Below are 26,216 nucleotides of genomic sequence, written 5' to 3' on the forward strand. Positions count from 1 at the left end.
GTTCAGCACTAAATATATATATATATATATGTTGCATGGAGTGGCTGTAAACCAACGCAGAATCAATTAAGAACACACTTGTGAAATTGACTAGGGGAGACAGGAACATATGAAAGCCCAGCCTTGATACACACAATTTTAAACTGCTTCTCCTATAACTCATACCTGCTCTTTGTCAATACGGGGACTATTGATTTCTTTCTATGCGTTTTTAAAGTATTTAAAAATAATTAACATGTCGCTTGCTTTTTCAATTTCAAACCATTGCCAGGTTTCTTCTTTGCCTCAGATTTAAGGCAAGGTTAGAATTATATTAGGGCTGTGAGTGAGTGTCCAACCCTTTTGCATTCATCGAAGCCAGCGAAGCCTGTGCCAAGTCAACAGATAAAACTGGACTTTATGGAAGGATCTGATATTTTACCAAATAACTCTTCCAAATGCTTTTTCTAGCAATTATTTGTGTCTGGCTTGCATCTGGGGATGTTCTCATTGCTTAGTGGAATTTTTCTATGATTAAAATTACACAGGATTAACTTCAAGTACACTCTTTTCCCGTTTGCAAATGATTTGAAGAGTCATGCAGAGCAAAAAGAAACACCTGACCATATGCAGTAAATTAAAGGGGGGTAGCCCATCCAGGTACTCTGCTTACAGTAATTTGGCTGCAACTTGGTGTGGCTCTATGTAAAAAGGCTAGAAGAGGGAAAGGGTTGCAGCAATCATAGGGGAGAAGGGTGACAGCAAAAACTCCAGGAGCATCGCTTGTATTCTCTTCAGACCAAGAGGACGACAAGAAAGAAAATCTGCTCTGATTTGCACTAGTGAGTATTGAATGCAGTAGCCACTTGCTACTTTCATAGGAAAAAAATCGATCCCTTTTCCGATAAATTCTGCATTCTAGCATACTTTTACAGAGAAAATTTTACATTTTAGACTCTCCATTTCCCACTTCCAGCCAGACCCCAAAGGATAGCTTGGTGGGATGAAAAAGTGAATCCAAGAGTTGCGCAGATCTTCCTAATATTCAAATATTGTGCTGTATTTGCTCTTCTTTTTAACATTTAGAACAAAACTTTATCATCACTTGTTACGCTGAGCTCATTTGCTTGTTTCATTAATCTTATCAATTTTACTTTTCCTTCTAACTTAGGTTCAAAAGATTCTTTTTTATTTTGTTTCCTTCCCTTTTTTATACTAAAAAAATGAATTCTGGTTAAGTACATTCAGTATCTGCATTTTTAGGAATGGTGTATGAAGTTTGAAGTGGGGCAGCATTTATTTAGTATTCTTTCATTATTTTCTGAAGGTTTTGGTATCCCTCCGTGGAGACAATAGTAACCGTTTTTTCTTTCTTACGCATTGTTCTTTCGGTCTTATATTCACTACTGAAAATAAAAAGAGGATATATTTATTTTTAATTTATAACACGTTGTCTGATCAGAGGTGTTTTCTTGTGTACGTAAGTGGTGACTAAATGGTGGTAGAATGATTATAAACTTCTTCCATACAGTTGCAAAGTAATTTATTGCATACTGTATTAGTATTCTTAATGTTGGTTTCCTGTTTTAACAATATTCAGTATTTCTTTTCCCCTTTCAATTACATATTTTCAATTTTATCATTATTCCAAAATGAAATAACTTTTTGTATCACAAGATGCACATGTTTTGTACTTTTTGTGGGATTGGTTGTTTTCGGGAGAGGAATTATTATAATTTTTAAAGTGTCTGAAAGATTCTGTAGGATCTCCTTTTGCTGCCAAAGACTATGGTGACTTCTGGTTTGTAATTTAGAATAATAAAATCATATTGGCAATTGTTCTCTTAAACATCTATAAATTTTCCTCAGTTTTAAGTCCTTTCTTCTCCCTTCTCAGAGTTGTTGTTGTTGCTATTGCAGGAAGAGAAAATAAAAGTTTCTAGTACACAGGGAAAATGCAAAATAGTCTGAACAAGATCAAATTCTGTTTCCTTGATCAACATTTAAATACTGGAATTTTGCCCATAGAAACAGACACTATTTGTCCTGACAAAAGAGAATAATTTTAGTTCTATAACTTATTTCTATAAATTAGATATAATTAACCATTATATGTAGAAAAACTAAAAAAACAGTAAAAGCAGGCAAACTGATGGACTTTTGAAAGAGAAATGGGTTATTTTTATAACCGTGTCACTGACAGATATGTGAACACAACTTATGTTTTGTGGTGAACAATGTAACTTTGTCTTTTGCGACACAAATTTGCTTTTGTGGAGATCCTGTTTAATTCAATACATTTTAATAATAATAATAATACTTTCAGATCATTTCAGATATTAAATCTACATGAATAAAATGAACTTACTTATGTAAATGAAATTAACTTAATTATATTATATGACTAGCGATTCTGAATTCATGGTTCTCTGTGTCTGGAAAATTCTCCATAGCCCTCATCATGGTAATACTATTACCGCCTATTACTGTTGCAGTGAATGAGTCACTCTATTCTTGTACTGTGTACACTTGGGCTTCGGATAGAAATGTCACAAACTTAATGGTGGGTTTCAGATATAATGCTAACAAACAGAAATGAGCAAAGGGCTCACATGCTCTCCTCTCTATCTCTGGCACAGCCACGAGGAGATAGGAAGCATTCACTGCTTGTTTTCAACTAACCACTGTGTATTGTTAGATGCACCGGACAGGGGATCTTTAGTTACTTCCAATTATGGTTTGTTGAGGATCAAACTATGATTGGTAATTCCGTGTTGTTAAAACAAATCACAGTTTAAAGCAGGGGTCAGCAACCTTTTTCAGCCGTGGGCCGGTCCACCGTCCCTCAGACCATGCAGTGGGCCGGACTATTTTTTGGGGGGGGGGGGATGAAAAATTCCTATGCCCCACAAATAACCCAGAGGTGCATTTTAAATAAAATGACACATTCTACTCATGTAAAAACACGCTGAGAGCCAGTGTGGTGTAGTGGTTAAGAGCGGTAGACTCGTAATATGGTGAACTGGGTTCGTGTCTCTGCTCCTCCACATGCAGCTGCTGGGTGACCTTGGGCTAGTCACACTTCTTTGAAGTCTCTCAGCCCCACTCACCTCACAGGGTGTCTGTTGTGGGGGAGGAAGGGAAAGGAGAATGTTAGCCGCTTTGAGACTCCTTCGGGTAGTGATAAAGCGATATATCAAATCCAAACTCTTCTTCTTCTGATTCCCGGACTGTCTGCGGGCCGGATTGAGAAGGTGATTGGGCCGCATCTGGCTCACGGACCTTAGGTTGTCTACCCCCTGGTTTAAAGGGACCAGGCTTTCGCCAGTTCACACATAATGATAAAGCAAATTGGAGTTTATCTCTAGTTAGGGAGGGGGAAGGGGAGGCTTGATTCTTCTTTGCTAAACGATGTTACATCTAGGGTTGTCATATTTCAAAAAGTAAAATTCCTGACAGTGTTTTGGGGGGAACAAACCCAAATTGTTGAGATTTTCTGGGGAAACCTAACCCAAATATAGTGATTTTAAGCTTTTTTTGAGCTGTTTCCACTGCTTTTTCCATTGCATTGCCATGCACTCGGGTTTTCCCTGACATTTTGCCGATTCACCAAAATTCCCGCCTGACACCATTTTTACACCCGAAAACCAGGACATGTCAGGAATTTTCCCAATGTATGGAAAGCCTGGTTACATGTGAAAATGCAAAAACAAGAGAAAACAATTGTTTTGCTCAAGAACTGTCAGATTTTCTTGGTCTTCTGTGTTTTCGTGCTGGTCTCTGATTATTTAATCTGTTTTAAATGTTCTACATTGGATATTTTCCATTTTCTACCAGTCACTTTGAGGCCCCCAGATGAAGTGAAAAGTGAGGTAAAGGTAAAGGGACCCCTGACCATTAGGTCCAGTCGTGACCGACTCTGGGGTTGCGCGCTCATCTCGCATTATTGGCCGAGGGAGCCGGCGTATAGCTTCCAGGTCATGTGGCCAGCATGACAAAGCCGCTTCTGGCAAACCAGAGCAGCACATGGAAACGCCGTTTACCTTCCCGCTGTAGCGGTTCCTATTTATCTACTTGCATTTTGACGTGCTTTCGAACTGCTAGGTTGGCAGGAGCTGGGACCAAGCAATGGGAGCTCACCCCGTCACAGGGATTCAAACCGCCGACCTTCTGATCAGCAAGCCCTAGGCTCAGTGGTTTAACCCACAGCGCCACCTGGGTCCCCAGATGAAGTGAAAAGTGAGGTAGAAGTATTAAATAAATAAATACTGACTTCTTCACTCAGGGGCTTCTAGAGCTTTTTCTGGGATTGTCTGGAACCATTTCAAACAGGGTTTCTCTTACAGTTTCCCAACACAAAGGAGTCTTGGCTGTGGTTCTAGGTGTCCTCTCACGCATGCAGAGCCCAAAAGGCCTGGATAGCACTCTGCATGACTGGGCGCTCTAGTAACTCTCACACAATTCTCTGCAACATAAAGGGAAATCTTCTACTGACATGTTGATGGAAGGTATTCTCAGGCAGAATCTTTGAAATGCACTGATCTAATTGAGAATCAGTATTTGTGATGACCCCACTTTACCCAACACTATTGAACATGCCAAATAGATTGTATGCAAATGAAAACAAACAAGAGCTTTTAAGTTCACTTCCCCCTTCCCATTCCTTATATGCCTGTAGTAGCAACCTATTGTTTTCCGGAGTAAGGTTTTTATGAGCAGTGACACCGAATTTTTTCCCAGTTAAATTGTACTATGTGATGGGTTTCACAATTAGGGAAGTTCCACACAGGAACCATAAATGTTCATTTAAGATGCTCTCTATAATGGCTATGGAGCCAGCAGTAGGGTCATGGACTTGGTTAAGATGTACTACAAAAGAAACTTATGCAAGCTAGTGCTTAAAAATTCCAAGATAAATATGCAAAAAAAACCTACAGCTGTTCCATTTTATGTATGTACTGTTGTTGTTGTTGTTGTTGTTGCTGCTGCTGCTGCTGCTGTTTTGTAAGTCACCCTGAATTGAGTTAAAAAAAGAGTAACTAATAAATGTAATTAATTAATTAATAATATGTATCTTGCATTCCTATTTATTTATATTGTTAGCTGCACCACAATTTCCAAACGATGAAAGATTTCAGGGCGGTCAGGATATATCTTGGGCTTGATTTCCTTTGAATGAAGGTTACTGGAGACAGTGGTGTCTTTGTGATATATAGTTTTATTTACACACCTATATGCAGGCTGAGCATTAGATGGAAGAGTTCACAGCAGTAACACTTCAGCAGATCTTGCTTCCCTATAAGATTTATAGGGAGGCCCCCAAACCCACAGCTTTGAACTCAGCATGAACAGCAAGGCAGGCAGGTCTCCGTGTCTTTTCCCAGCCCAGTTCAAGACTGGTCCAGATCTATTGGTCTCTTAACACCAGTGACATCATCTCATGCTGCCTTTGGTTGGTATAGGCTCTTTATATGTGGCAACATCTCTCAACTGGACTTTGACAGAGGTTAGAATTGCTCTGCCCTCTGATAAGCATACAGTAGGCTAAAGGAGTTGCATTATTTTTATGATTACAGTGGTACCTTGGTTCTCAAATGCCTTGGTAGCCTACTCAAACACCTTGGTTCTCAAACACCGAAAACCAGGAGGTAAGTGTTTTTCAGAAGCTGAACATCTGGTGCGGATGTTGGCTATTGTATCCGGGGCGCCTGCACCAACCAGAAGCTGTGCCTCAGTTTTTGAACTTCCGGAATGGTTTAAGTTTGGCGCTTTTATTTTTCCTATTTATTTTGCATTTTTGTTTTTGAGGCTTTTTTGGTTAATTTGTTTTTGTGACTGTGTGGATCCCAGTTCAGCTACTGATTGTGTGACTGTGGAAATGGATAAGCTCCCCATCCAAACAATGACTATCACCAGTGCAGGTAAGAAAAAAAAATTATTTTTTATCATCTACAATACTGTCATCACTGGTTATTGCTTTCATTTTATGGATCAATGGTCTCGTTAGATAGTAAAATTCATGTTAAATTGCTGTTTTAGGGGTTGTTTTAAAAAGTCTGGAACGGGATAATCCGTTTTGCATTACTTTCTATGGGAAAGCGTGCCTTGGTTTTGGAACGCTTTGGTTTTGGAACGAACTTCCAAAACAGATTACCGTAAGTTTGAGAACGTAAGTTTGAGAACCAAGGTACCACTGTACAATGAATTCAAATAATATCAACATATATTCACACTCTAGGTGTCTGTTAGACATCCATAGCTTAGGCAATAATCCAAATATGATACCCAATAAATCTATTAATGAAGATACAGAAAATAAAACCAAAGCAAGCTGACACTACTGGGGCTGTATTATCCACCACTTCCAAAAGCAGAAAGACCTGTGTGTGCTTTGAGCAAAGACAAAAGAGCAAAAGCCCAAGCAGGAAGCAAATAGCGGTAAAAATCAGCCCTTGAAAGAAGAACCCCGAAAGAACTGCTTGGGAATCCAGACCCACCTTCCTTGGGCCACTTAAGATCTGGCTGCCCTGAGAGAAAGCAGAAGCTAGGGAACTAGCGTCATCAGCTCCTGAAATCAGCCTGAGAATATTTTGCATCATTTGCATCATTCATTTGTGTTAGTAATTTAAATTATAGGCTTCCTTGGAAGTAAGGCAGTATATAAACATGGTTACAGGTAGGTAGCCGTGTTGGTCTGGATCGAAGTAAAATAAAAAAATTCCTTCAGTAGCACCTTAAAGACCAACTAAGTTTTTATTTTGGTATGAGCTTTCGTGTGCATGCACACTTCTTCAGATACAGTGAAATAGAAGTCCCTTGCTTTTTCATGCAAAACCATTTGCAGTCGTTTTCGGTCATCAACAGCTATCAGTCAGTCAATCACCCACTTCCACCACGCTTCTGAGTGATCCCCCCTCCCCTCCCCATCCCCACCCCTCCCCACCCCTTCTCTACATAAGTGCCTGGGGACTTCTATTTCACTGTATCTGAAGAAGTGTGCATGCACACGAAAGCTCATACCAAAATAAAAACTTAGTTGGTCTTTAAGGTGCTACTGAAGGAATTTTATTAGTATATAAACATGATAAACAATCTACAGAGAATGAAAGAAGAAATCTATCTTGCTACTAACAATTTAGATACACCATTACTGTGTGATTTAGACAACTTGAATGGGTTGCATTCAAGCCACTGAAAGCTTCCCACTTGGCCTCCCCCCCTCCCCCCCAAAGATTAATATATGTATGGGAATGGCATAAGATGGCACTAACCCTATTGTTTCCCGGAATGTTCTCTGCATCTCCCCGCATCCAGATATACTGTGGTTTGTGTTGTGACGTGGGGTTTGTGATTTCAGCTCTCTTGACATAACATGCTGGAGACAGTTCTCTAGTAACAGCTCTTTATTAAAGTGAACAAGACTGACTGTGAGGGCAGGAAGGCTACATTTATAGGGACAGGGAACTAGCTACAAAGGGATACATTTTGGAGGGAACAATATCAGGCAATCACAGTGCTGCCTTTTGGAGGGAATCCAAATACAGCAGCTTAAATAGTAGCTGTACCCTCTGGAACCAAAAGGCAGTTACTTTATCCTAATGCAAATACAGACAATAATAATACAGATATAAAATCCTTTGACTCAATACACAACACCCCTCCCCCCCCCAGTGAGCATAGCAGACGTAATCCCTCAGGTACTGTGGGGTCCTACAACTTCTACTTGATCTCCTGACAACAGGTGTTGCAGGTTCTGGATTGGGTGTTACCTGTGGTGGAGGAGCTGCTATAGGGGTTTCGTCAGGAACAGATGGAGTCCCAGACATCTCAAGGTCCCCTACCTGTACCTCGTCATCCTGAGGACTAGCAGACCCTGGTTCATTTGCTGAAGCCCCTGGTGACTGCACCTCTGGGCCATCTTCACTCTGGTCTCGCAGCTGTGCGTCATTAGCCAGGGATGAATTATCTGACTCCTCCCTGCTGAGCGCCCGACGCCTCAGCTGATCTATATGTCTCTTCCAAACTTGCCCATTTTCCAAGGTCACATAATAGGACACAGGTCCACTAGCCCGGGTGATCACACCGGCCACCCACCGCGGACCTTGTGAATAGTTCCTCACCCAGACCAGATCTTCAGGGACGAGATACCTTGTTGTGTCAGTCTCAGCCTGGGGGGTTGCTCTTGAATTACGGTTTGGCATTTTATCTGGGTGGACATAATCCAGCACCGTTACCAGTCTTCTACCTAAGAGCAGCTCGGCTGGCGACTTGCCCGTCGCAGTACACGGCGTCGCATGCTGCAAAAATAACATTCGCGCAATGCGAGCCGACCAGTTACCCTCCATTAAGCGTGCAATGGATTCTTTGGCTGTTCTTACCATGCGCTCAGCCTGCCCATTGGAGGATGGGTGAAAGGGTGCGGATGTGACCCCTCTTATGAAGTTATCAGCCAAGAATGCCCTGAATTCTTGGGATACAAAAGCTGCCCCATTATCTGATACGATGGTCTCAGGTAACCCGTGGGTTGCAAACAGCTGCCTCAACACCTTGATTACCATCGCCACTTCTAACCATTTGGAATATGCATCGACGATAACCAAAAAGACCTTCCCTTGGAATGGCCCAGCAAAATCTAAGTGCAGCCGGCTCCAGGGAGTCCTGGACTGCTCCCACCAGTGGACTGGTGCTCTGGCCACTTCTGGCCGCACCTCTTGGCATGCCTTGCATGTTCGTACCCATTGTTCTATGTTCTGGTCCATTCCAGGCCACCACACATAACATCGGGCTAGCGACTTCATCCTGACCATTCCCGGATGTCCCATGTGAAGCGTCTCAAGAACCCTGTTTCTCAGTGGTGCTGGGATGATCACCCTATCTCCCCACAGGAGACAACCCTTATGCATGGACAACTCGTGCTGCCTTGTCGCATGAGGCCTGATTTTTTCTTCATGCGGACCACCTGGCCATCCCCTCCCCACCCAAGTGAGCACACGGGAGAGAACAGCATCTTTACTCGTTTTCTCAGCTATATCAGTAGCCGTTACAGGAGCCCCCGGAAGTGTTTCTAGCATCATAATGCGCTCTGCCGGAGCAGGATCCTCATTGCTCCCGCCAGGAAGGGGCAATCGACTCAGCGCATCAGCGTGGCACAACCGTTTCCCCGGCACATGGGTCAAGGTGTACTGGAACCCGTTCAGGAATATCGACCAACGCAACATTCTGGGGGAGAGAATTTGCGGCATTTGTTTGTTCGGGTTGAACAACCCTAACAGTGGTTTGTGGTCCGTTTCAATGGAGAAATGGCGACCGTACACATAATCATGGAACTTTTTGATTCCTGCCACAATTGCCAGTGCCTCTTTATCAATTTGAGCATAGTTGCGCTCCGTGGGTGACAACGTACGGGAATAGAGAGGGGCTTTTCCAACCCATCCGGTTCCCTATGACTCAGCACAGCCCCCCAGGCCGTATTGAGAGGCATCACATGCCAGGACCAGCGGCTTCGACTCATCATAATGAGCAAGGACGCTCCTGCTACTCAGCATTCCTCGCAAGGAGTCAAAAGCCTTCTGCTGTTCCCGCCCCCATCGCCACACATTCTTTTTCTGCAATAGTCTATGTAATGGTTCAGCTACCGAAGCTTTCTGGGGTAAGAACGAATGATAAAAGTTAATAAGTCCCAGGAATGACTGCAACTCCGTCTTGTTCTGTGGTCGTGGTGCCTCGATGATGGCCTTAATCTTAGCATCTGTGGGGTGGATGCCTGATGCATCAATTTTAAACCCCAAGAAATCCACAGTTGGCACGCCAAAACTGCATTTTTTCTTTTTCAGTTGCAACCCCACCTCCCTGAACTTGAGCAACACTGTGCGGACACGCACAACCAGTTCCTGTGGGTCTTTTCCAGAAATCAAAACGTCATCAAAAAATGGCAAGACCCCCCGGCAGACCTCTTAACAGGCGTTCCATGAGCCCTTGAAAAATCCCTGGGGCCACACAAACTACGAACTGTAATCTGTTAACTCTGAACGCCCCTTTATGTGTGACAATAGTCTGTGTTTCTGCTGATTGTGGGGTTACTGGCAGCTGTTGGTAAGCTTGTGCCGGGTCAATTTTGGCGAACACCTTGCCCCCAGCCAGTTTAGCCAACAGATGTGATACGACTGGAATGGGGTATGAGTTTCCCCAGAGTGCCTTATTGATAGTACATTTGTAATCTGCACATATCCTGACTTCCCCATTTGCTTTAAGGGGCGTGACGATTGGAGTCTCCCACTTAGCAGAGTCCATGGGTGAGAGAACTCCCTGCTTGACCAATTTATCCAGCTGTGCCTTGATCTTGGGTTGCAGTGCAAATGGCACTCGCCTTGGTTTGAGTCGGATTGGGGCCACCCCGGGGTCCAACTCGAAGTCAACTGGGGCCCTTTATAACAACCCAGTTTTCCATTAAAGAGACTAGCAAATTCCTTGCATAATGCCTCGCTCATCTCAGGGCAGGTTTGGATTGAATTAAGCCCTGATATACTCAGTCCCAGGGCGGGGAACCAGTCAGTGCCCAGGAGACTGGGGTGACTGCCCTTCGCAATCACCAGTTTTAGTACAGCCTGTTTGTCCCGGAACTGTACTCTCAGGGCACACATTCCCATAACATGGATGCAGCACGCTGAGTATGACTGCAAGGTTGCCAGGAAGGGCTCCAGAGGGGGCAACTTACCCCTGGGGAAGAATGTCCTTGCGGTCTGGTCCGACACGATGGTGAATCCAGATCCGGAGTCCACCTCCATGTCGCACTGCTGACTCTCAATCTTCACCTTGACGTGTGCCTTGCCTTGCGCTGGAAACTGCACGGCCCTCCCGTTGATCTCTGTTACGTAGTGGCAGTCCTTTAGAAAACGAGTTGCTGTGGGCGGTCTAAGATGCTCCAGTCTAGGTGCTCCTGTCGCTCCCGCCGCCGCCGATCTACAGACCCTGGCGATGTGACCCATCTTCCCACACATCCGGCACATAGCATCCCGGAAACGACAACTCTTCCGCTCATGGTTTCCGCCACAACCTGGGCAACTGCCTCGGCGATCTTTGTGCACTGTGCAGGCCTGATGCACCGACTCGACCCCACGGACTGGGCTCTGGCTCGGAGTAGCCTCTAGCTCGTCCATGGCATGCGCAACTTCTATCTGTGGCTTAGTGGCCTTGCGACTGGCATCAAGCTCCTCTCTTTCATAATTCTCCGTGGCGGTGGCCTCCTTCAAGGCTGAAGCAAGGGTAACCTCTTCTTTAGCCACGATGCGTCTTCTGGCTTTCTTGCTGCTCAGACCACCAATAAACCGATCCAGGAGAGTCTCTTCTAGATTTTGGAAGCCGCAGTGCTGAGTGAGCTTCCGGAGTTCAGCCAGAAATGCGGATACAGACTCCCCAGCATGCTGCTGCCTCTTATGGAACTCCATCCGCCGGGCCATCTTGGTCTCAGTAGGCGCCAAGTGGCTCGTTAGGCAGGCAAGAATATCTTTGAGAGATGTCTCACTCAGCTTCGCTGGAGCAAGCAATGCCTTGGCCAGCTTGAAGGTCTCGGGCCCACAATAGCTCAGGAATGTGGCCCTTCTTTTGCCGGCATCGGTGATCCCTTGAGCCACTGCGAAGAACTCGAAGTGTTCGACGTAGTCTTCCCACGTGTGGGGCTCTGATGGCTGGAAGGGCTCCAATACCCTTGGACTCTCCATTGTCCTAGCGGGCAGGGTCGTCTTCTCAGCTGGCCAGTGAGTCTTGTTCTCAGCTACAATCCGGACTCTGAGGCAGGGCTGCGTTTAACCGCTCCTCAGCATTCTGGATCCCACCTTCGTCGCCAGTTGTTGTGACGTGGGGTTTGTGATTTCAGCTCTTCTGACATAATATGCTGGAGACAGTTCTCTAGTAACACTTCTTTATTAACAAGACTGAGGTCTGAGGAGAGCAAAGCTACATTTATAGGGACAGGGGACTAGCTAGAAAGGGATACATTTGGGAGGGAACAATATCAGGCAATCACAGTGCTGCCTTTTGGAGGAAACCAATAAGACAGAGGATCCAAATACAGCAGCTTAAATGAACCAATAGTAGCTGTACCCTCTGGAACCAAAAGGCAGTTACTTTATCCTAATGCAAATACAGATAATAATAATACAGATATAAAATCCTTTGACTCAATACACAACAGAAGCCCTCTTCAATTAATGTATTTTCCCTCTTTTTGCCAGCCTGGCAAAATGCCCACCACAACAACTTAAGACATGTGTGAGCTGAGCGTCCTTGCCATGGCTGAGAAGAGCAAACGAAGTATCTGGAATTGTCTACCTGATACCCTTTCTAGCACAAGCATCAGGGACTAATGTTTCAGTGTGATGTGTAACTTAGCACTACTTACTCAGATTCATCTTCGCTCCTAACCCATAAATCTCTACATTTTAGCAGCAGATCAAGTCCTAACTTAGTATCTGGTCATTCTGCTTTAAACCAGTTTACGTAGTACTTACCGTACTTTTCAGTGTATAAGACAAGGTTTTAGAATAAAAAATTATGTTCAAAATTGTGGGTCATTTTATACACAGACACAATCTCCCCCCATTTTCTTAATTTGGAGTCCCCCAAAATACATGGGGGTGTTATACAGTGGTGCCTCGCTTAACGAATGCCCTGCTTAACTAAATTTCCGCTTAACGACAAGATTTTTCGAGCGGAGGTTGCCTCGCTAGACGAATTCGTTTTATGAAAAATTCGTCTACCGAATCACGGTTTCCCATAGGAATGCATTGAAATTCAATTAATGTGTTCCTATGGGCAAAAAAAAAATTCAAAAAAAATTCAATGCGTTCCTATGGGATTCGCTAGACGAATTTTTCGTTATAAGAAAAGACCCGTGGAACGAATTAAATTCGTCTAGCGAGGCACCACTGTACATGGAAAAATACAGCAAATCCCTTGGTTTTGCTACAGATGGTTTGAGCTATATTGATTTCAGCAAGAGCTCAGCTGGTTTATGTGAGCCTAAATTCAGTATTTGCAAAAAAATTTAATATGTTCTATTAAATTAGTTCAGCTAGTGTAGTTTTATTAACCCGGACAAAGTCTTAACAGGAGCAATCAGCTGGCCCAGGCTATGTTCCATATTAAGATGTGGCATTTTGCCAATGAATTTTCCAGAATGGAAAAATGTCCTAGAGTTGAAATATATTATTGGTAAGAAGGCGTGATCACTGACTTTCACTGTGCATTTCCCTACTCATAGAGCTTTGCTCTGTGGTGGTCTTTTCCCCCCTGTCAACAAGTTTAAAAACTAATATTTAATGCCAAGGAACAGACACATTGCTCTTTACAAATGAACTGAAAGAAGAGGACAGAGAAGTCCTAGAGAGCTGCTCCAGAGAAGGTAACTATGAAATAATTTGTATTAAGGCCATCTGGAGGCATTGAATAATATGAATAATTGATATATGTCTGGTTTTCTTGAAACGAATGGATTCTGATGCACTTGCAAAACAGAAGGGGATTTATTATGCTTAATGAATTTTGCACGTCATATCTAGAACACACTGATAGCCATAATGCATCACAGAACTGAAGCGCTTTGACTCCAGTGAGCTTCTGCACTCATATCTGTGATGGGCTGTGATCAATCGATGCAGACCAACTGTAACAGATAGGATTAGTTCTGAGTTTAAGAACTGCATAAAGCGCTACATGGAAAAAGAATGAAGCAAAAATATACCGGTATGTATTTGAGTAGTGTTTTGAGCTTAAACTGGGATATTTTTTCCCGAACAGAGTGCAGTGAGAGCACTGCAGATAATTCAAGAATTTGGCAGTGTGGCGGGTTTTAAGCTGAATAAAGGGAAAACTAAAGTATTGGATAAAAATATGACATTACAAGAGAGACAGAATATAGAGGAATGCACAGGACTGAAATGTGTAAAAAAGGTGAAATATCTAGGAGTTAATATGACGTCAAAAAATTTGAACTTGTATAAAGATAATTATGAGAAATTATGGAAAGAAATCCAGAGAGATTTGGAAGTATGGACGAGGTTAAATTTGTCTTTAATGGGTAGAATAGCAACTGTTAAAATGAATGTTTTGCCGAGAATGTTGTTTTTATTCCAGGCCCTACCGATAGTTGACAAAATGAAATGTTTTCAAGAATGGCAGAAGATATTGTCTAAATTTGTCTGGCAGGGGAAGAAGCCAAGAATTAAATATAAACTTTTGACTGATGTTAAAGAAAGAGGAGGATTTTCCCTGCCGGACTTAAAGATTTATTTTGAAGCTGCTGCTTTTTGTTGGTTGAAAGATTGGTTTCTGCTAGATAATGATGATTTGTTGGATTTAGAGGGTCATGATAATGCATTTGGTTGGCATGCATATTTATGGTATGACAAAGTGAAATTGCATAAAGGCTTTAAAAACCATATAATTAAGAAATCATTGTTTAATGTCTGGATGAGATATAAGGATTTGCTGGAAAGGAAAACTCCTAGGTGGATTTCACCACTTGAGGCAAAGAAACCTAAAAGGACAAATATGGATGAGAATAGGTTGAAATATAAAGACATTTTGATGGAAGTGGGAAACCACTTTAAGATAAGACCATATGAACAATTGAAAGATAGGTTGAGCGACTGGTTTCAGTACGTGCAGATAAATGAAGCATTTAAGCTAGACAAAAAATTAGGATTCCAATCAGAAAAATCGAAATTAGAGACGGAGTTATTAGAGACAGACCACAAGAATTTGTCCAGAATGTATAATTTGTTGCTAGAATGGCATTTGAAAGATGAGCAAACAAAATCAGTTATGATCGAATGGGCCAAGGATCTGGGTCACAATGTGATGATGTCGGAGTGGGAAAAACTGTGGAAGAAGGGTATGAAATTTACGGCTTGTACGGTGTTAAAGGAAAACTTGATGAAAATGATGTATAGATGGTACCTGACGCCGGTCAAGTTAGCTAAAATGTACCACAAAAGCGACAATAAATGTTGGAAATGTAAGCAGGATGTTGGCTCATTCTACCATATGTGGTGGACATGCCCTAAGATAAAAGGCTTCTGGGAAATGATTTATAATGAATTGAAAAAGATGTTTAAAAACACATTTTTGAAAAAACCGGAAGCCTTCTTACTTGGAATAATTGGGGAAGAAATCCCCAAGGACGATGTTAATCTGTTCATGTATGCCACCACAGCTGCTAGGATTTTAATAGCAAAATATTGGAAAAAAGAGGAATTGCCTTCGAAGCAGGAATGGCAAATGAAAATGATGGACTATATGGAATTGGCAGAATTGACAGGAAGACTCCGGGACCAGACAAATGACAAAGTTTTTAAAGACTGGAAGAAATTTAAAATGTATATAGGGAACGTATTTGATAATTAGAGTTTGAATATCCAGGAAAATAAAGAGGTTAAGGCATTAGGGAAATAATAGAAGATTAAAAGTTTGAAATTAGGGTAGATGATATGAAGATGAATTATTTTTGAAGTTTTTAAAGGGATTACATGATGGGTAAGAAAGATGATTTAGAAACTGCTATAGAAGTTTATAAAAATGAAAATCAGATAGTAGGGAATTGGGGAAGCCGGAAGACAATGATTATTAAAATGGATGAGAAATGATATATTTTTCTGTTTTATGTTGTTTGATTTTTGTATTTTTGTATGTTTTTTGTATTTTGTATGTTTTGTTGATAAAAGATTAATAAAAATATATATTTAAAAAAAATAAATAAACTGGGATATTTTTTTAAAAGGTCTATGTCTTAAATAACATGAATCTTATAATACATATTCAATGTGGGATGGTTTTAACATTCATGAATAATGAATAAGATGTACGGTACTATATCCTGCACACAGACATACACATCACACACAAGTCTTTGCACCTTGTCTTCTCTGGGATTATATGGTGAGAATTGGTTTGAATGTGTTCTCAATATGTAACATTCCCAAAGGCATATAAGAAATTATTTAAAAGTCTGAAAACACACCTTTTCTGTGTTATTGTTTATTTATAGCTGTCAAAACCATAGAACTGTAGAGTGGGAAAGGACCCTGAGAGTCATATACTCTAAATAATCTAAATATACTCTAATCAAATGATTTGCATAATTAAAGCAGGCCATAACTTGTTGTGATGGGTGATGCAAACCAGCATGAAACTGATTTCATTGAACCTAAGCATACTTGACTATGTGTGGGATTGTGGTTAACATGTTTTGTGCAAAATATTATGGAGATATTCCACAAAGCAACAAGCTTTGGTTCGTGTTTGGTCTGAACGTGTTCATTGTTTCTAAATAGTCTCACTCACCTTTTTACCATACTGGATTTCAAGACAGTGTACAAGTTCAATTTACAAATGGAAAACAAGAAGTGGGGCACTGAAATAAAATGTTACTATGTAGAGTGATTGCAGCCCCTCAATTCCATTATTTCTCCCCAAATATTTATCTTCCTATCCTCCTGCAACAGTCCAAAAGCATCCAGTGCGCACTGAGCATCAACAACCCATCTTCATTTGGCTGTGGGTTTTTTCAGGGTGGGGAGCTCCATTATGGTTTTGAGGAGATGTGTCAAATCTCAGCTACAATAAAATACTGGATCTCTCCATTTAGATAGATAGCTCACACCCCTAATTCTGGGGATATTTAAAAATAGCTTCTTACTGTGGCCCTGTATAGGGAAGCTTTTTAAGGTTTAATGTTTTATCATGTTTTTATATTTGCTGGAAGCCACCCAGAGTGGCCGGTGCAACCCAGTTAGATGGGTGGGGTACAAATAATAAATTGTTGTTGTTAATATGACTGAGTTTAAATGTGTTCAGCAGTTTTTACGAGACTAAGTTGATATTTAAGAATGGATAAACTTGGAACTGTTTGATTTGTAAATGGTTGCTTAAATTTGATCACCACTGGAATCTTTCAGTTGATTTTATAGTGTTCACTTGGGTTTAATTGTTTGTTCATGCTTTAAAGAAAGCTGATACTTTACTTTCCTCTTGCTTTATGCAACCAATCAGGTGCTTTGTATTTTCTCTTATTTGTGTCTTCACAATGCTTCAACAATAACCTCAATTGTTACAGCAAAAAGCAATGACAAATATTTACAGTAACAAAGAGAAATTGCAATAATGCAATAGAGCAGGAACAGGACATAGGGATATAAAAGGAGCCCCTTTTAATTCTATTTTAATTATTTGCACATTGACAACACAGTTTACAGTTTACATTCCCTGTTCTGGTATACCAGATTTTTTTCCCAAATTGTAGAAGCCTAATCATAGTTATTTCAATTACATTGCATGTATTTTCTGCCTGGAGCCATTCAAAAATATAGTTAAACAGATCTTGTCATAGAAACAAAATTTTAAAGGTGTTTCCTATCTTGCGGCAGTGGTTATAATATTCCGGCTACTTTGCTAGGAATATTATGCACAGTTAATAAGTAAATGAAAATGAGATTGCTGTTTTTGCCCTATTGTAATAATTTTGCCTCTTTAACCCAACAGCCTTTGCTTCCTTTGACCCCATACTGATGTGAGTAACTGAGGTTATTGCAAACAGACCAAAGCAACAACAACAAAAAGTTGGCATCCTTTTTGATGCCTTTTTATCTTCTAAAAAACTCATTCAGAAGTGAATCCTGGGCTTTCTAGAGGGTTTGTGAGCTTAAGGTCTTACATCCTCTCCATTCTATCTAGCAAAGGTAACTAGTGGGAAGGACAGAACGAAACGCTGCAAAAATATTTGTATACTTTGACATTATATGCACTACTGTACCCTCTTTTCCCTCAGATATATGTGACTGATACAAAAACTTAATATGGTGTTATTTTCCTTTTCTCTCTCACCAGAATGGAATATAGGAACTTCCTCCTTGGCTTCCTTCTCTGCTGCACTTTGCTCATAACCAGCTACTCTTACATGATATTTGAGGAAAAGCAGAATGCCGTCAACAGTACGGTAAATAATAACAAAATCAAGTTTCCGGATCTCCCACCTATCTCAATAGTAGGTCAGTAAAGTCTTCTGTTTGGAATCTTAAAAACAGAACTGGGAGGCATGCAACTTCTGAAAGAAGAACTTATGTGTCTCTTTTACCTCTGCCTCTGTTCTGGTACTCTGCCTTAAAGTAGGACCAGGCTGGGCTACAGAGTACCAGAACAGAGGCAGAGGTGAGTGAGGCAGCTGCTTCAGGGTAGCTGATGTTGAGGGCAAGGCAGCAGCCTTCTCATTCCACTACGTATCATCCCTTTTGGAGACCCCTAAGCTAGTCTGTCCTGTGCCTCATAAAAGTTGGCTAGTTACCAGGCCCCAGGAGCAGTGGGTGACACTGTCTGATGTTGAAGTAAGATTCCACTGTTAGATTATATAATGTCCTTTGCCTCAGGCAGGAAAAAAAATGTACTGTGATGACAAACCTTCTACAATATCTCTCTTCCCCCTGCAAAAAGCAGCAGAAAATTGGCTCCCACTGTCATGGGAGGAGAGCATTTTCAGGAAGCTGAGGGGGTGGATTTCAGCCCAGCTTAGTATCTTAACAACAGGGGTACCAATTTATCCCATTAATCAGCTGAACTTGAGAGGTGTTCCTTTCCACTTCTACTTGCCTGAAATGACGGTATTAGTTTATTTTTTAAAATTAGGTCCCAGTTTGACCAAACTGGACCTAATCTTGAACTGAGCCCTGCCATTATTTATTTATTTTTTAAAAATAAACTAATACCGACATTTCAGGCAAGTAGAAGTGGGAAAGAACACCTCTCAAGTTCAGCTGATTAATTTTACGTTTTCAAAAACAAAAGCCTGTGCACTGTTCTCCTATTAGATACTGTGTGACTGAATCCATGTAAATCCCTTAGCTATCTTTGCACTTTATCTCAAATCATCACAATCCCACCAATGCCTCTGTCATCCTTTAAAAAAGCATAAAGCTATGGGGTAGCTTTCCAGGACTACTCAAACTGAACCCATATGAACTCCACCACATCACAGAGTTACCAGATGAGTCAATCGAAACTTCAAGGCTAATTTTATAAAGGCTCTTCATAGGCATTCTGGGATTAATAGAAACACGTTTGCCATTAGCCATCTGTTTACAATTAGCTAATTGAACTAAATTGAGAGTAAAGTAAATTTGATATTGGGAAAGCCCAACATCTAAGCAAAATATGGCTTTCATAATTGACCTGAATCTGCTATCATTTCAGAATACAGCCTACCCAAGTTAAGGATTGTCATGACTTCTAAATGCTTGGGAAGAAGTCACAGAACATTGCAAAAGACAATAGTGGAATTCGCTTTCCTTTATAATGCTCTTGAATGAGAACGCCAGCCATATTGGTTGGAATTCCACGTAGCACTATTCTGAACATTCTGTATGCAGAAGCATTTCAGCTCGCCAGATGGAATGATTCCCCCCTTCCTCCCCATGTGCTGTTCTGGAGGCTTTCTCTCTCACACACAAGGTAATTTCAGGGGCACAAGGGGAGGAGATGAGAGAAAGCTTCATTGTGCAAGTGGAAGCCCTTGCAAGTGCTCTGGCTGATGTGGCTCCTTGGGTGAATCCCACCCAAAGTATTTTTTTGTAAACCATCGTAGAATATAACTGAAGGGTGCAGTATAAAAGCAATGTAAAATAAATCTCAATAATTACCTTGACTGCTGAAGTCAGGTTCACTACTACCAGAATGGAGCAAAGTTGTGTTCTACTTCCTCTGACAAAGTCAACTGGGTCTCAGTTATCTCTTGCATGAGGTTTGGTAGATGATGTGTTATCACAATCCATCTGTAAAGGCAACGAAGTCCACTTTGGAAATATGAAGATATACAGGCAGTTGCTAAAATTAGACGTCTTGGAATGGGTCCAGAACCACCAGGCCATAGCAGGTCCCCTGCCTAGCCTCCTCTTTGGTTCTTTCCTTCCCAAAGTGAGCTGCCAAGGAGCAGTAGATCATTTCTATGTATCCGGCACTGAAGAAAAACAAGCCCTCTGTGGAGAACACCACAGTATTATCAGAACAAACAAGCAGCTCACTTTTCTTCTGTCAGAGGTTCTTGTGACTACTCTAGAGTAACGACGCTACGCATGCTTGTCTTTAAACAGTTTTTATTAGTGCAGGCTATTTACAGTGAGCTGGATATGTACAACAAGTCTGCTCAGTCCGATGCAGAATCCGGAACTGCCCCCCCCCCCACGTGACCTTCTCCAACATAATAGCCTCGGGACAGTGAATCTCCTCCCTCTCTTTCTCCTGCATAATTCCGGAACCGGAGGAAGGGGTCTACGCTCCAGGCTTTCATTTTCTCCCTTCTCCCCCTCCCTTTCCTCACTCCTGTGTGGCCAGTGCTCTCTCATGTTGCTGGAGCCCTGGCCTTCTCTCTCCATTCCCTCACTAGCTTCCTCAGAGCCCTCGCTCCCATCGCTGCTTGGGGAGGAGCTACTTCTGATGCAAGGGGGCGGTTCTCTGTACTTTCCCCCCCTTACATCTTCCTTGCTCAGTACTGAGGAAACAACTGCTTTACAAAATCCATTCTAGCTAGCTTTTCAGATGCAATGGTGTGAAGGATAGCAACAATTGCCCAAACCTCCAAAGATACTTTCAGCTTCTCTACCCAATGTGGACCTGCACATGCGAGAATGAATGGATGATGGCAGAATAGGACATGTACTTGTGTGTATGAGAGAGAGAGAGAGAGAGAGAGAGAGAGAGAGAGAGAGAGAGAGAGAGAGAGAGAGAGAGAGAGAGAGAGAGAGAGAGAGAGAGAGAGAGAGAGAGAGATGGTGAAGGGGAGAAAGGAGGAGGGAGAAAATGGAGAGTAAAAAACTATGCATGACATGGAGAAAGTAGACAGAGAAAAGTTTTTCTCCTCTCATAACACTAGAACTCAGGACATCCAATGAAGAGTCATGTTTGAAGATTCAGGACAGACAAAAAAAAGTACTACTTTATATATAGTTAAACAATGGAATTCACTCCCACAGGAGGCAGGGATGACTGCCAACTTTGATGGTTCTAAAAGGGGGCTAGACAAATTCATGAAGGATGGCTCCTAGCTACTGGGCACAATAGCTATGCCAGAAGCAGGATGTTTTTGAATAGTAGTTTCTTGAAACCACAGTAGAGGAGAGTGCTCTCGTACTCAGTTCCTACGTTTGGGCTTCCCATAGGCATCTAGCTGTTCATTGTGAGAACAGGATGCAGAACTAGATGGGCCATTAGCCTGATCCAGCAAGTTCTTCTTATGAGTGGCAGAGAGAAATTCTCTGTTTTGCAACTTGGGTTTTCTAACAAATCAAAAAAGGAACAATATAACTGTGTGACTCAGACCCACTTCCAAACTCTAGACTGTAAGGTACTGAGAGAGGAAAGGAGACAAGGTACATATCTAGTACCCTTGCATGTGTCTGCTATGTACATTGATGTATGTGTAAATAAATCCCTGCAAGGGCAAGGGAGCATATAAGCAAGGTTGCTAATATTAGAAACAAATATATATAGACAAATGAGAAATGACTGTAATTGAAAAGGCCTGTAAAAAGATGCTTCACACTTTCTATCAGTATAGATTTACTGTCATCAGGATTACATGGAGAAGATCATTATACTCTTGAGTAATCATCAGTTACAAAGAACACGTGAAGCAAATCAGGATGGAATTGAGGACCTAGAAGCAGCAGCGATGGATGCATTCAGGAAGATGAAAGGCTGCAAGACAAAAGTAAATGTCAGCAGAAGTGCTGGACGTCAGCGCTGATAGAAGGTGTGAACTCTCTTTTTGTAGGCCTTTTCAATTACATCCTTCAGTAGAGAAGATGATGAACAAGTAACATAAGGCTCTTCAGTGTGTATTTAAAACACAAAAGGCGTATTATCCATTATGTGAGATTTCCAAGAGAGGAACTAGATGACACATGATCTGACATAGGTTGTACTAAATTCCTATAAAGCAGAAGACGGGAGGCAATTTAAAGTACAGCTGAGTGAGAAGGGTACTTTCCCACAGCCATTTTTTCTCCTGGGTGGAGTTATTTTTGATCTGGAAAATGGTAGGGCAACAGTGATTTCAGTAGTACAGCGTAGGCAGAGTTACAGGTAGGTAGCCGTGTTGGTCTGACGTAGTCAAAACAAAATAAAAAAAATCCTTCCAGTAGCACCTTGGAGACCAACTAAGTTTGTCATAGGTATGAGCTTTCGTGTGCATGCACTGGCATGCACAAGGCAGAGACATTCCTTCCTGTCTGCCCCAATGCACTTTATACTCCCAGCTCACTTAGGATTTTGACAGCATCATGTGGATCACATCTGCCTGTCTACAGAGGGTCAGTTGTGGCTTTATATCCAGGTGGTGTATAAAGGTTTGATTTGAATTAAAATGATTGTTAGCAGTACCGGTACTATATTTTTGTAAGAGCATCTGTGCAGCAAGCATGGGCAATAGCCAGGGGTTATGGAAGCTGTAGTTAAGCAACATCTGGAGGACCAATGGTTCCCCACACCTGACACAGCAGGAAACCATGGCTTCGCATTACATCCAAACCTACCCAATTCTTCAATGTCACACTTCCACCCAGCTTATTAAGGACATTAGTTTCACCTGCAAGAGGTGAAGAAAGGAGGTAGGCTAGGGAACTGTTGGACAAACAGGAGGAGAGTTGCAGATGCAGGAGGAGAGTTGCTATGTCTCCAAGTGAAAGTTATAGGCAATGTCACCTGGTGTTAAGCTGAATGCTCAAAAGCTCAAACAAACCTGGTATGCTCAAAATCAAATGAACATATGGAGCAAGGTGGTGGCACTGGATTATATATAATTCGGTAAGGGTTACCCAGACCATTTTTTTAGTGCTCAGATAGATGAGAAGCATAGAGTTATAAATAATATCTTTATTACGGTAGTAGACCAGCAAAGAAGCATAGAGTTGTCATCACTCCCCATCTCTCCTCCCCCCCTGTTCTTCATAAGAATATTTTTGTATGTATAGTTCTTCTGACCCTACAGTTGACATCTCATGATGTATGGCAGATAAAAGGCAATACAGTACCACCATCCCCGCTTCCAAATGTTGTACTCAGCAGGCCCTGTCAACGTGGCCAATAATCAGGGATGGTGAGGTGGCAGGGTACAGAATCAAATGCTGCAAATGTCCCAGAAGGCCTGTAAACATCGTCTTGGTAGTCAAGATAACCCCAGGACTAATTGCTATTTACTGCAAAAATAAACTCATATATGTTTATCTGCTTGCTTTGAAGCTTTAAAGTCTTAAGCTGGCTGCCTGTCAGCCACTCCCTTTTCTGAGAGATGGATGGGACTGGGGAACGGGCCAGCTTACATAGCTGGCTTTTTATATAAGTAGCCCATATACGATTGACCCGTCACAAACAAAGCCATGGTGCTTGCTGCTTCAGCATCCGTCCTGAGGTATAGCGGCAAGGAATCCTGCATTGCATTGCTGTATGTAAGCCTCTTGATATAAAGCACTAGGACTGATCACTCTGCCATTTTGTGCATATTTCTTTGGAATCCCTGCAACTGAGTCCTTTGGGGCATCAATCAATCCTTCGTCCTGGTAGGTACTACATCGCCTACCTCTGAAGTAAGCAAAATGTGAGATGACACAGAGTGTGATGCCATTGTGGTACATATTGTATTTACCACATTACTTGGAATAGGGGGACAGAGACAAGCAATGTGAGAAAATCCATGTCTCTCAAAGCATCTACTCATCTACTTGCATGTTACACACTCGTGCGTTGTAACACCTTAAAAATGTTTTTTTCCCTCTAAAGATTTAACCAAAACATCCCTGAAGCTCAGCAGGAATGAGGCTGAGAAAAGGAAATCTATGAAGGTGAGTGATCCTTCTTGAAAAGTAAGCAAGGTCAAAACAGTTCAAGTTGTCAGTAACAGGTTATAGTAGGACTTCTCACTTTTACATTTCTGTTGCTGATAGGGGATATCTACATTACCAGCTTATATTATATTAACAAGTACAGTATCTCTTCACTGAGACTGGAGATCCATCCCCACCGCCAATGGGTCTGCGGGGGTGGGACAGGGAAGAATGTCCCCAAGGGCTAAAAGCCTTAAGGAAAGGAGTTCCCCTTGAGGACACCAACCCCCCAGAGCAGGTGTGGGGGATCTCCAATCCAATCTCAGTGGAAACATAAAGAGATATAACTCACCTTTCTGTGTTTTCACACTCTAAAATCAGTTAAGAAAAAAGCAAGGTATGTACCTCACATCTAGTTTAGTCCAAAGTTCACACATACACAGACTCACAATATCCTTCATGGAAGCAAAGGCAGCATATCTGTAATTCCCAGGCAGTTTCCAGTCTGGCCAGAACTACTTAGCTTCAACAAGATGGTGGCCACATGTGCCATATGTGAAGTGTTTTAATTGCACACGATTTCACACAAGTGCATGATAACCTGGAACGTAACCCCAGCGTAAATCAGGAGTTGCCTGTATACTGGATATGCTTCGGGGCGGGCAGGCAGTGTTGGCACTAATTACAAGTTTGATATTAGGTTTGACTGCTAGTAGAGAACTAAATCAGAGTCTATACAGTTGGATCAATTGAACCATGAGATTATCTGGGAATGCCAGACATGTTAAAAGAAAAATTATATGATTGCAGAACAACTAGATAGCAAATTAAGATTATTTCCAGAGAACTACAGTACCCATATCTACAATAAGGAAAGCATATACTCTACTAGTGATCTATGGCCCTTCTCTGGGGTTTTATTTTAAGTAGATTCTTTTAAGAGCAAAAAAAAAAAGGCCTCACTGTTGCAGGGCTGCCATACATCTGGATCTTCCCAGACATTAACGGGATTTCAAAGGCGGAATTGACATCCGGGGGGAATGTGGCCCTTTGTCTTAGAGTCAAAAGTCAATAGAAAAATTATGCAGGTTTTCCTTAAAAAAAGCTCAACAACTTTTGGGGTGTCCTGAACTATGGAAACCCTACACTGTTGGAACTCTTTATTATACTTATTATAGCCAAGATTTATTAAGCTTTTCATCCTTTTTTCCCCTCCTCAGAAAAAAGCACAGCAAAAAAAGCCTCCCCAACCAAGACCTCCACCACCACCCAACTGTGTGCCTACTTGGTCAAGCTGCAAGCCACCATCTCGTCCCTGCTGCGATTTCTGTGCCTTCTGTCACTGCCGACTATTTCAGACAGTCTGCTACTGCCGTATGGGAAACCCAAACTGCTAAATCAAAAACCAGGGATGCCACGGGGACTCTGTGTCTTATTAGACACATAAGTGTGTCTTCTAGGCCTCTTTGTCTTACGTATGTGCATTGCAACGGAAGCCAAGAGCTTTTGAAGCCAGCTGGCTGGCTGGCTGGCTTTTACTCCCTCCCAAACTGCATGAATTATGGGATATATTTCATGAGGTAAATGCTGTCATAAACAAGACAGCCACTGCCCTAGCAAATATGACAAGGAATGGAAAGAAAGGAGATGCAGCCTGACGGCCTGAAAGGGTATTTACAAGAGAGGTGAAAAGAAGCAGATTTCATGTCAAGAAGGAATTATATCTCTCCTCAGAAGTGGCATTATATTGCACATTACAAGTTTGAATGAGAAACACGGGCCACTGACTAGCTACAAAAGGCACATTCCAGAAAGTCAGCCATGTAGCAATAAAAAAAAGAATTTAAATAGTATAGGGCAGATGGAGACAAGCTACTGCTCAGTCTTTTATAGTTAGCTCTCTGTCAAGGGTGCAAGATAAAAGCCTGTTGAAACTGCCAACCCTTCCCCAAATTATTATGACCACTGCATCTCCTTTGAAGCGGGGAGCATGGCCGCACTGAGTTCCACAGACACCTACTGAACAGTATGATATCAACGCAAATTGCCAGAAATCTGGCCCATCCTATTTACCACAGTGGCTAACCATATGCCTATGGGAATCCTACAAGGAAGATACAAAAGTAATAGACCTCTCCTGCTGTTTTCCGCAGCAACTGGTAGTCAGAGGTGCACTGCTTCTGTAACAAAAGGTAACAAAAGGCTATTATCTGCATGACTTACATACAGAAGGTTTAGGGCTGGCTCAAGACACCTTGTTGCCTGAGGAAGAACAGAAAATTGCACATAGTACCCATGGTCAAATTATTCAGGCACCTGAATAATACATAATTTGATAGGTGTGTGCCAATATTGCTCTGTTGCTCAGCGAAACATTTC

General features: G+C 41.9%; 1 protein-coding gene across 3 annotated transcripts in view; it reads left to right on the forward strand.

Annotated features, from left to right (window-relative positions):
- ASIP (agouti signaling protein) overlaps positions 1-25,663 on the forward strand; it is a 72,735-nt gene extending 47,072 nt beyond the window's left edge. The window contains exons 1-4 of one of the 3 annotated variants that reach the window (XM_035123167.3): positions 686-821; positions 17,860-18,020; positions 23,794-23,855; positions 25,058-25,663. In XM_035123167.3, coding sequence (XP_034979058.1) covers positions 17,861-18,020; positions 23,794-23,855; positions 25,058-25,234 — 399 coding nt within the window. In that variant the 5' untranslated portion in view covers positions 686-821; position 17,860 and the 3' untranslated portion in view covers positions 25,235-25,663. Of the gene's footprint in view, positions 1-685; positions 822-13,239; positions 13,379-17,859; positions 18,021-23,793; positions 23,856-25,057 lie in introns of those variants that run through there. The other 2 variants (XM_088673484.1, XM_088673485.1) reach the window with 2 other exon arrangements.
- The last annotated feature ends 553 nt before the right edge of the window (positions 25,664-26,216 follow it).

The sequence above is a fragment of the Zootoca vivipara genome, chromosome 7, assembly GCF_965207765.1.
Source record: "Zootoca vivipara chromosome 7, rZooViv2.hap1.1, whole genome shotgun sequence".
Lineage (NCBI taxonomy): Eukaryota > Metazoa > Chordata > Lepidosauria > Squamata > Lacertidae > Zootoca > Zootoca vivipara.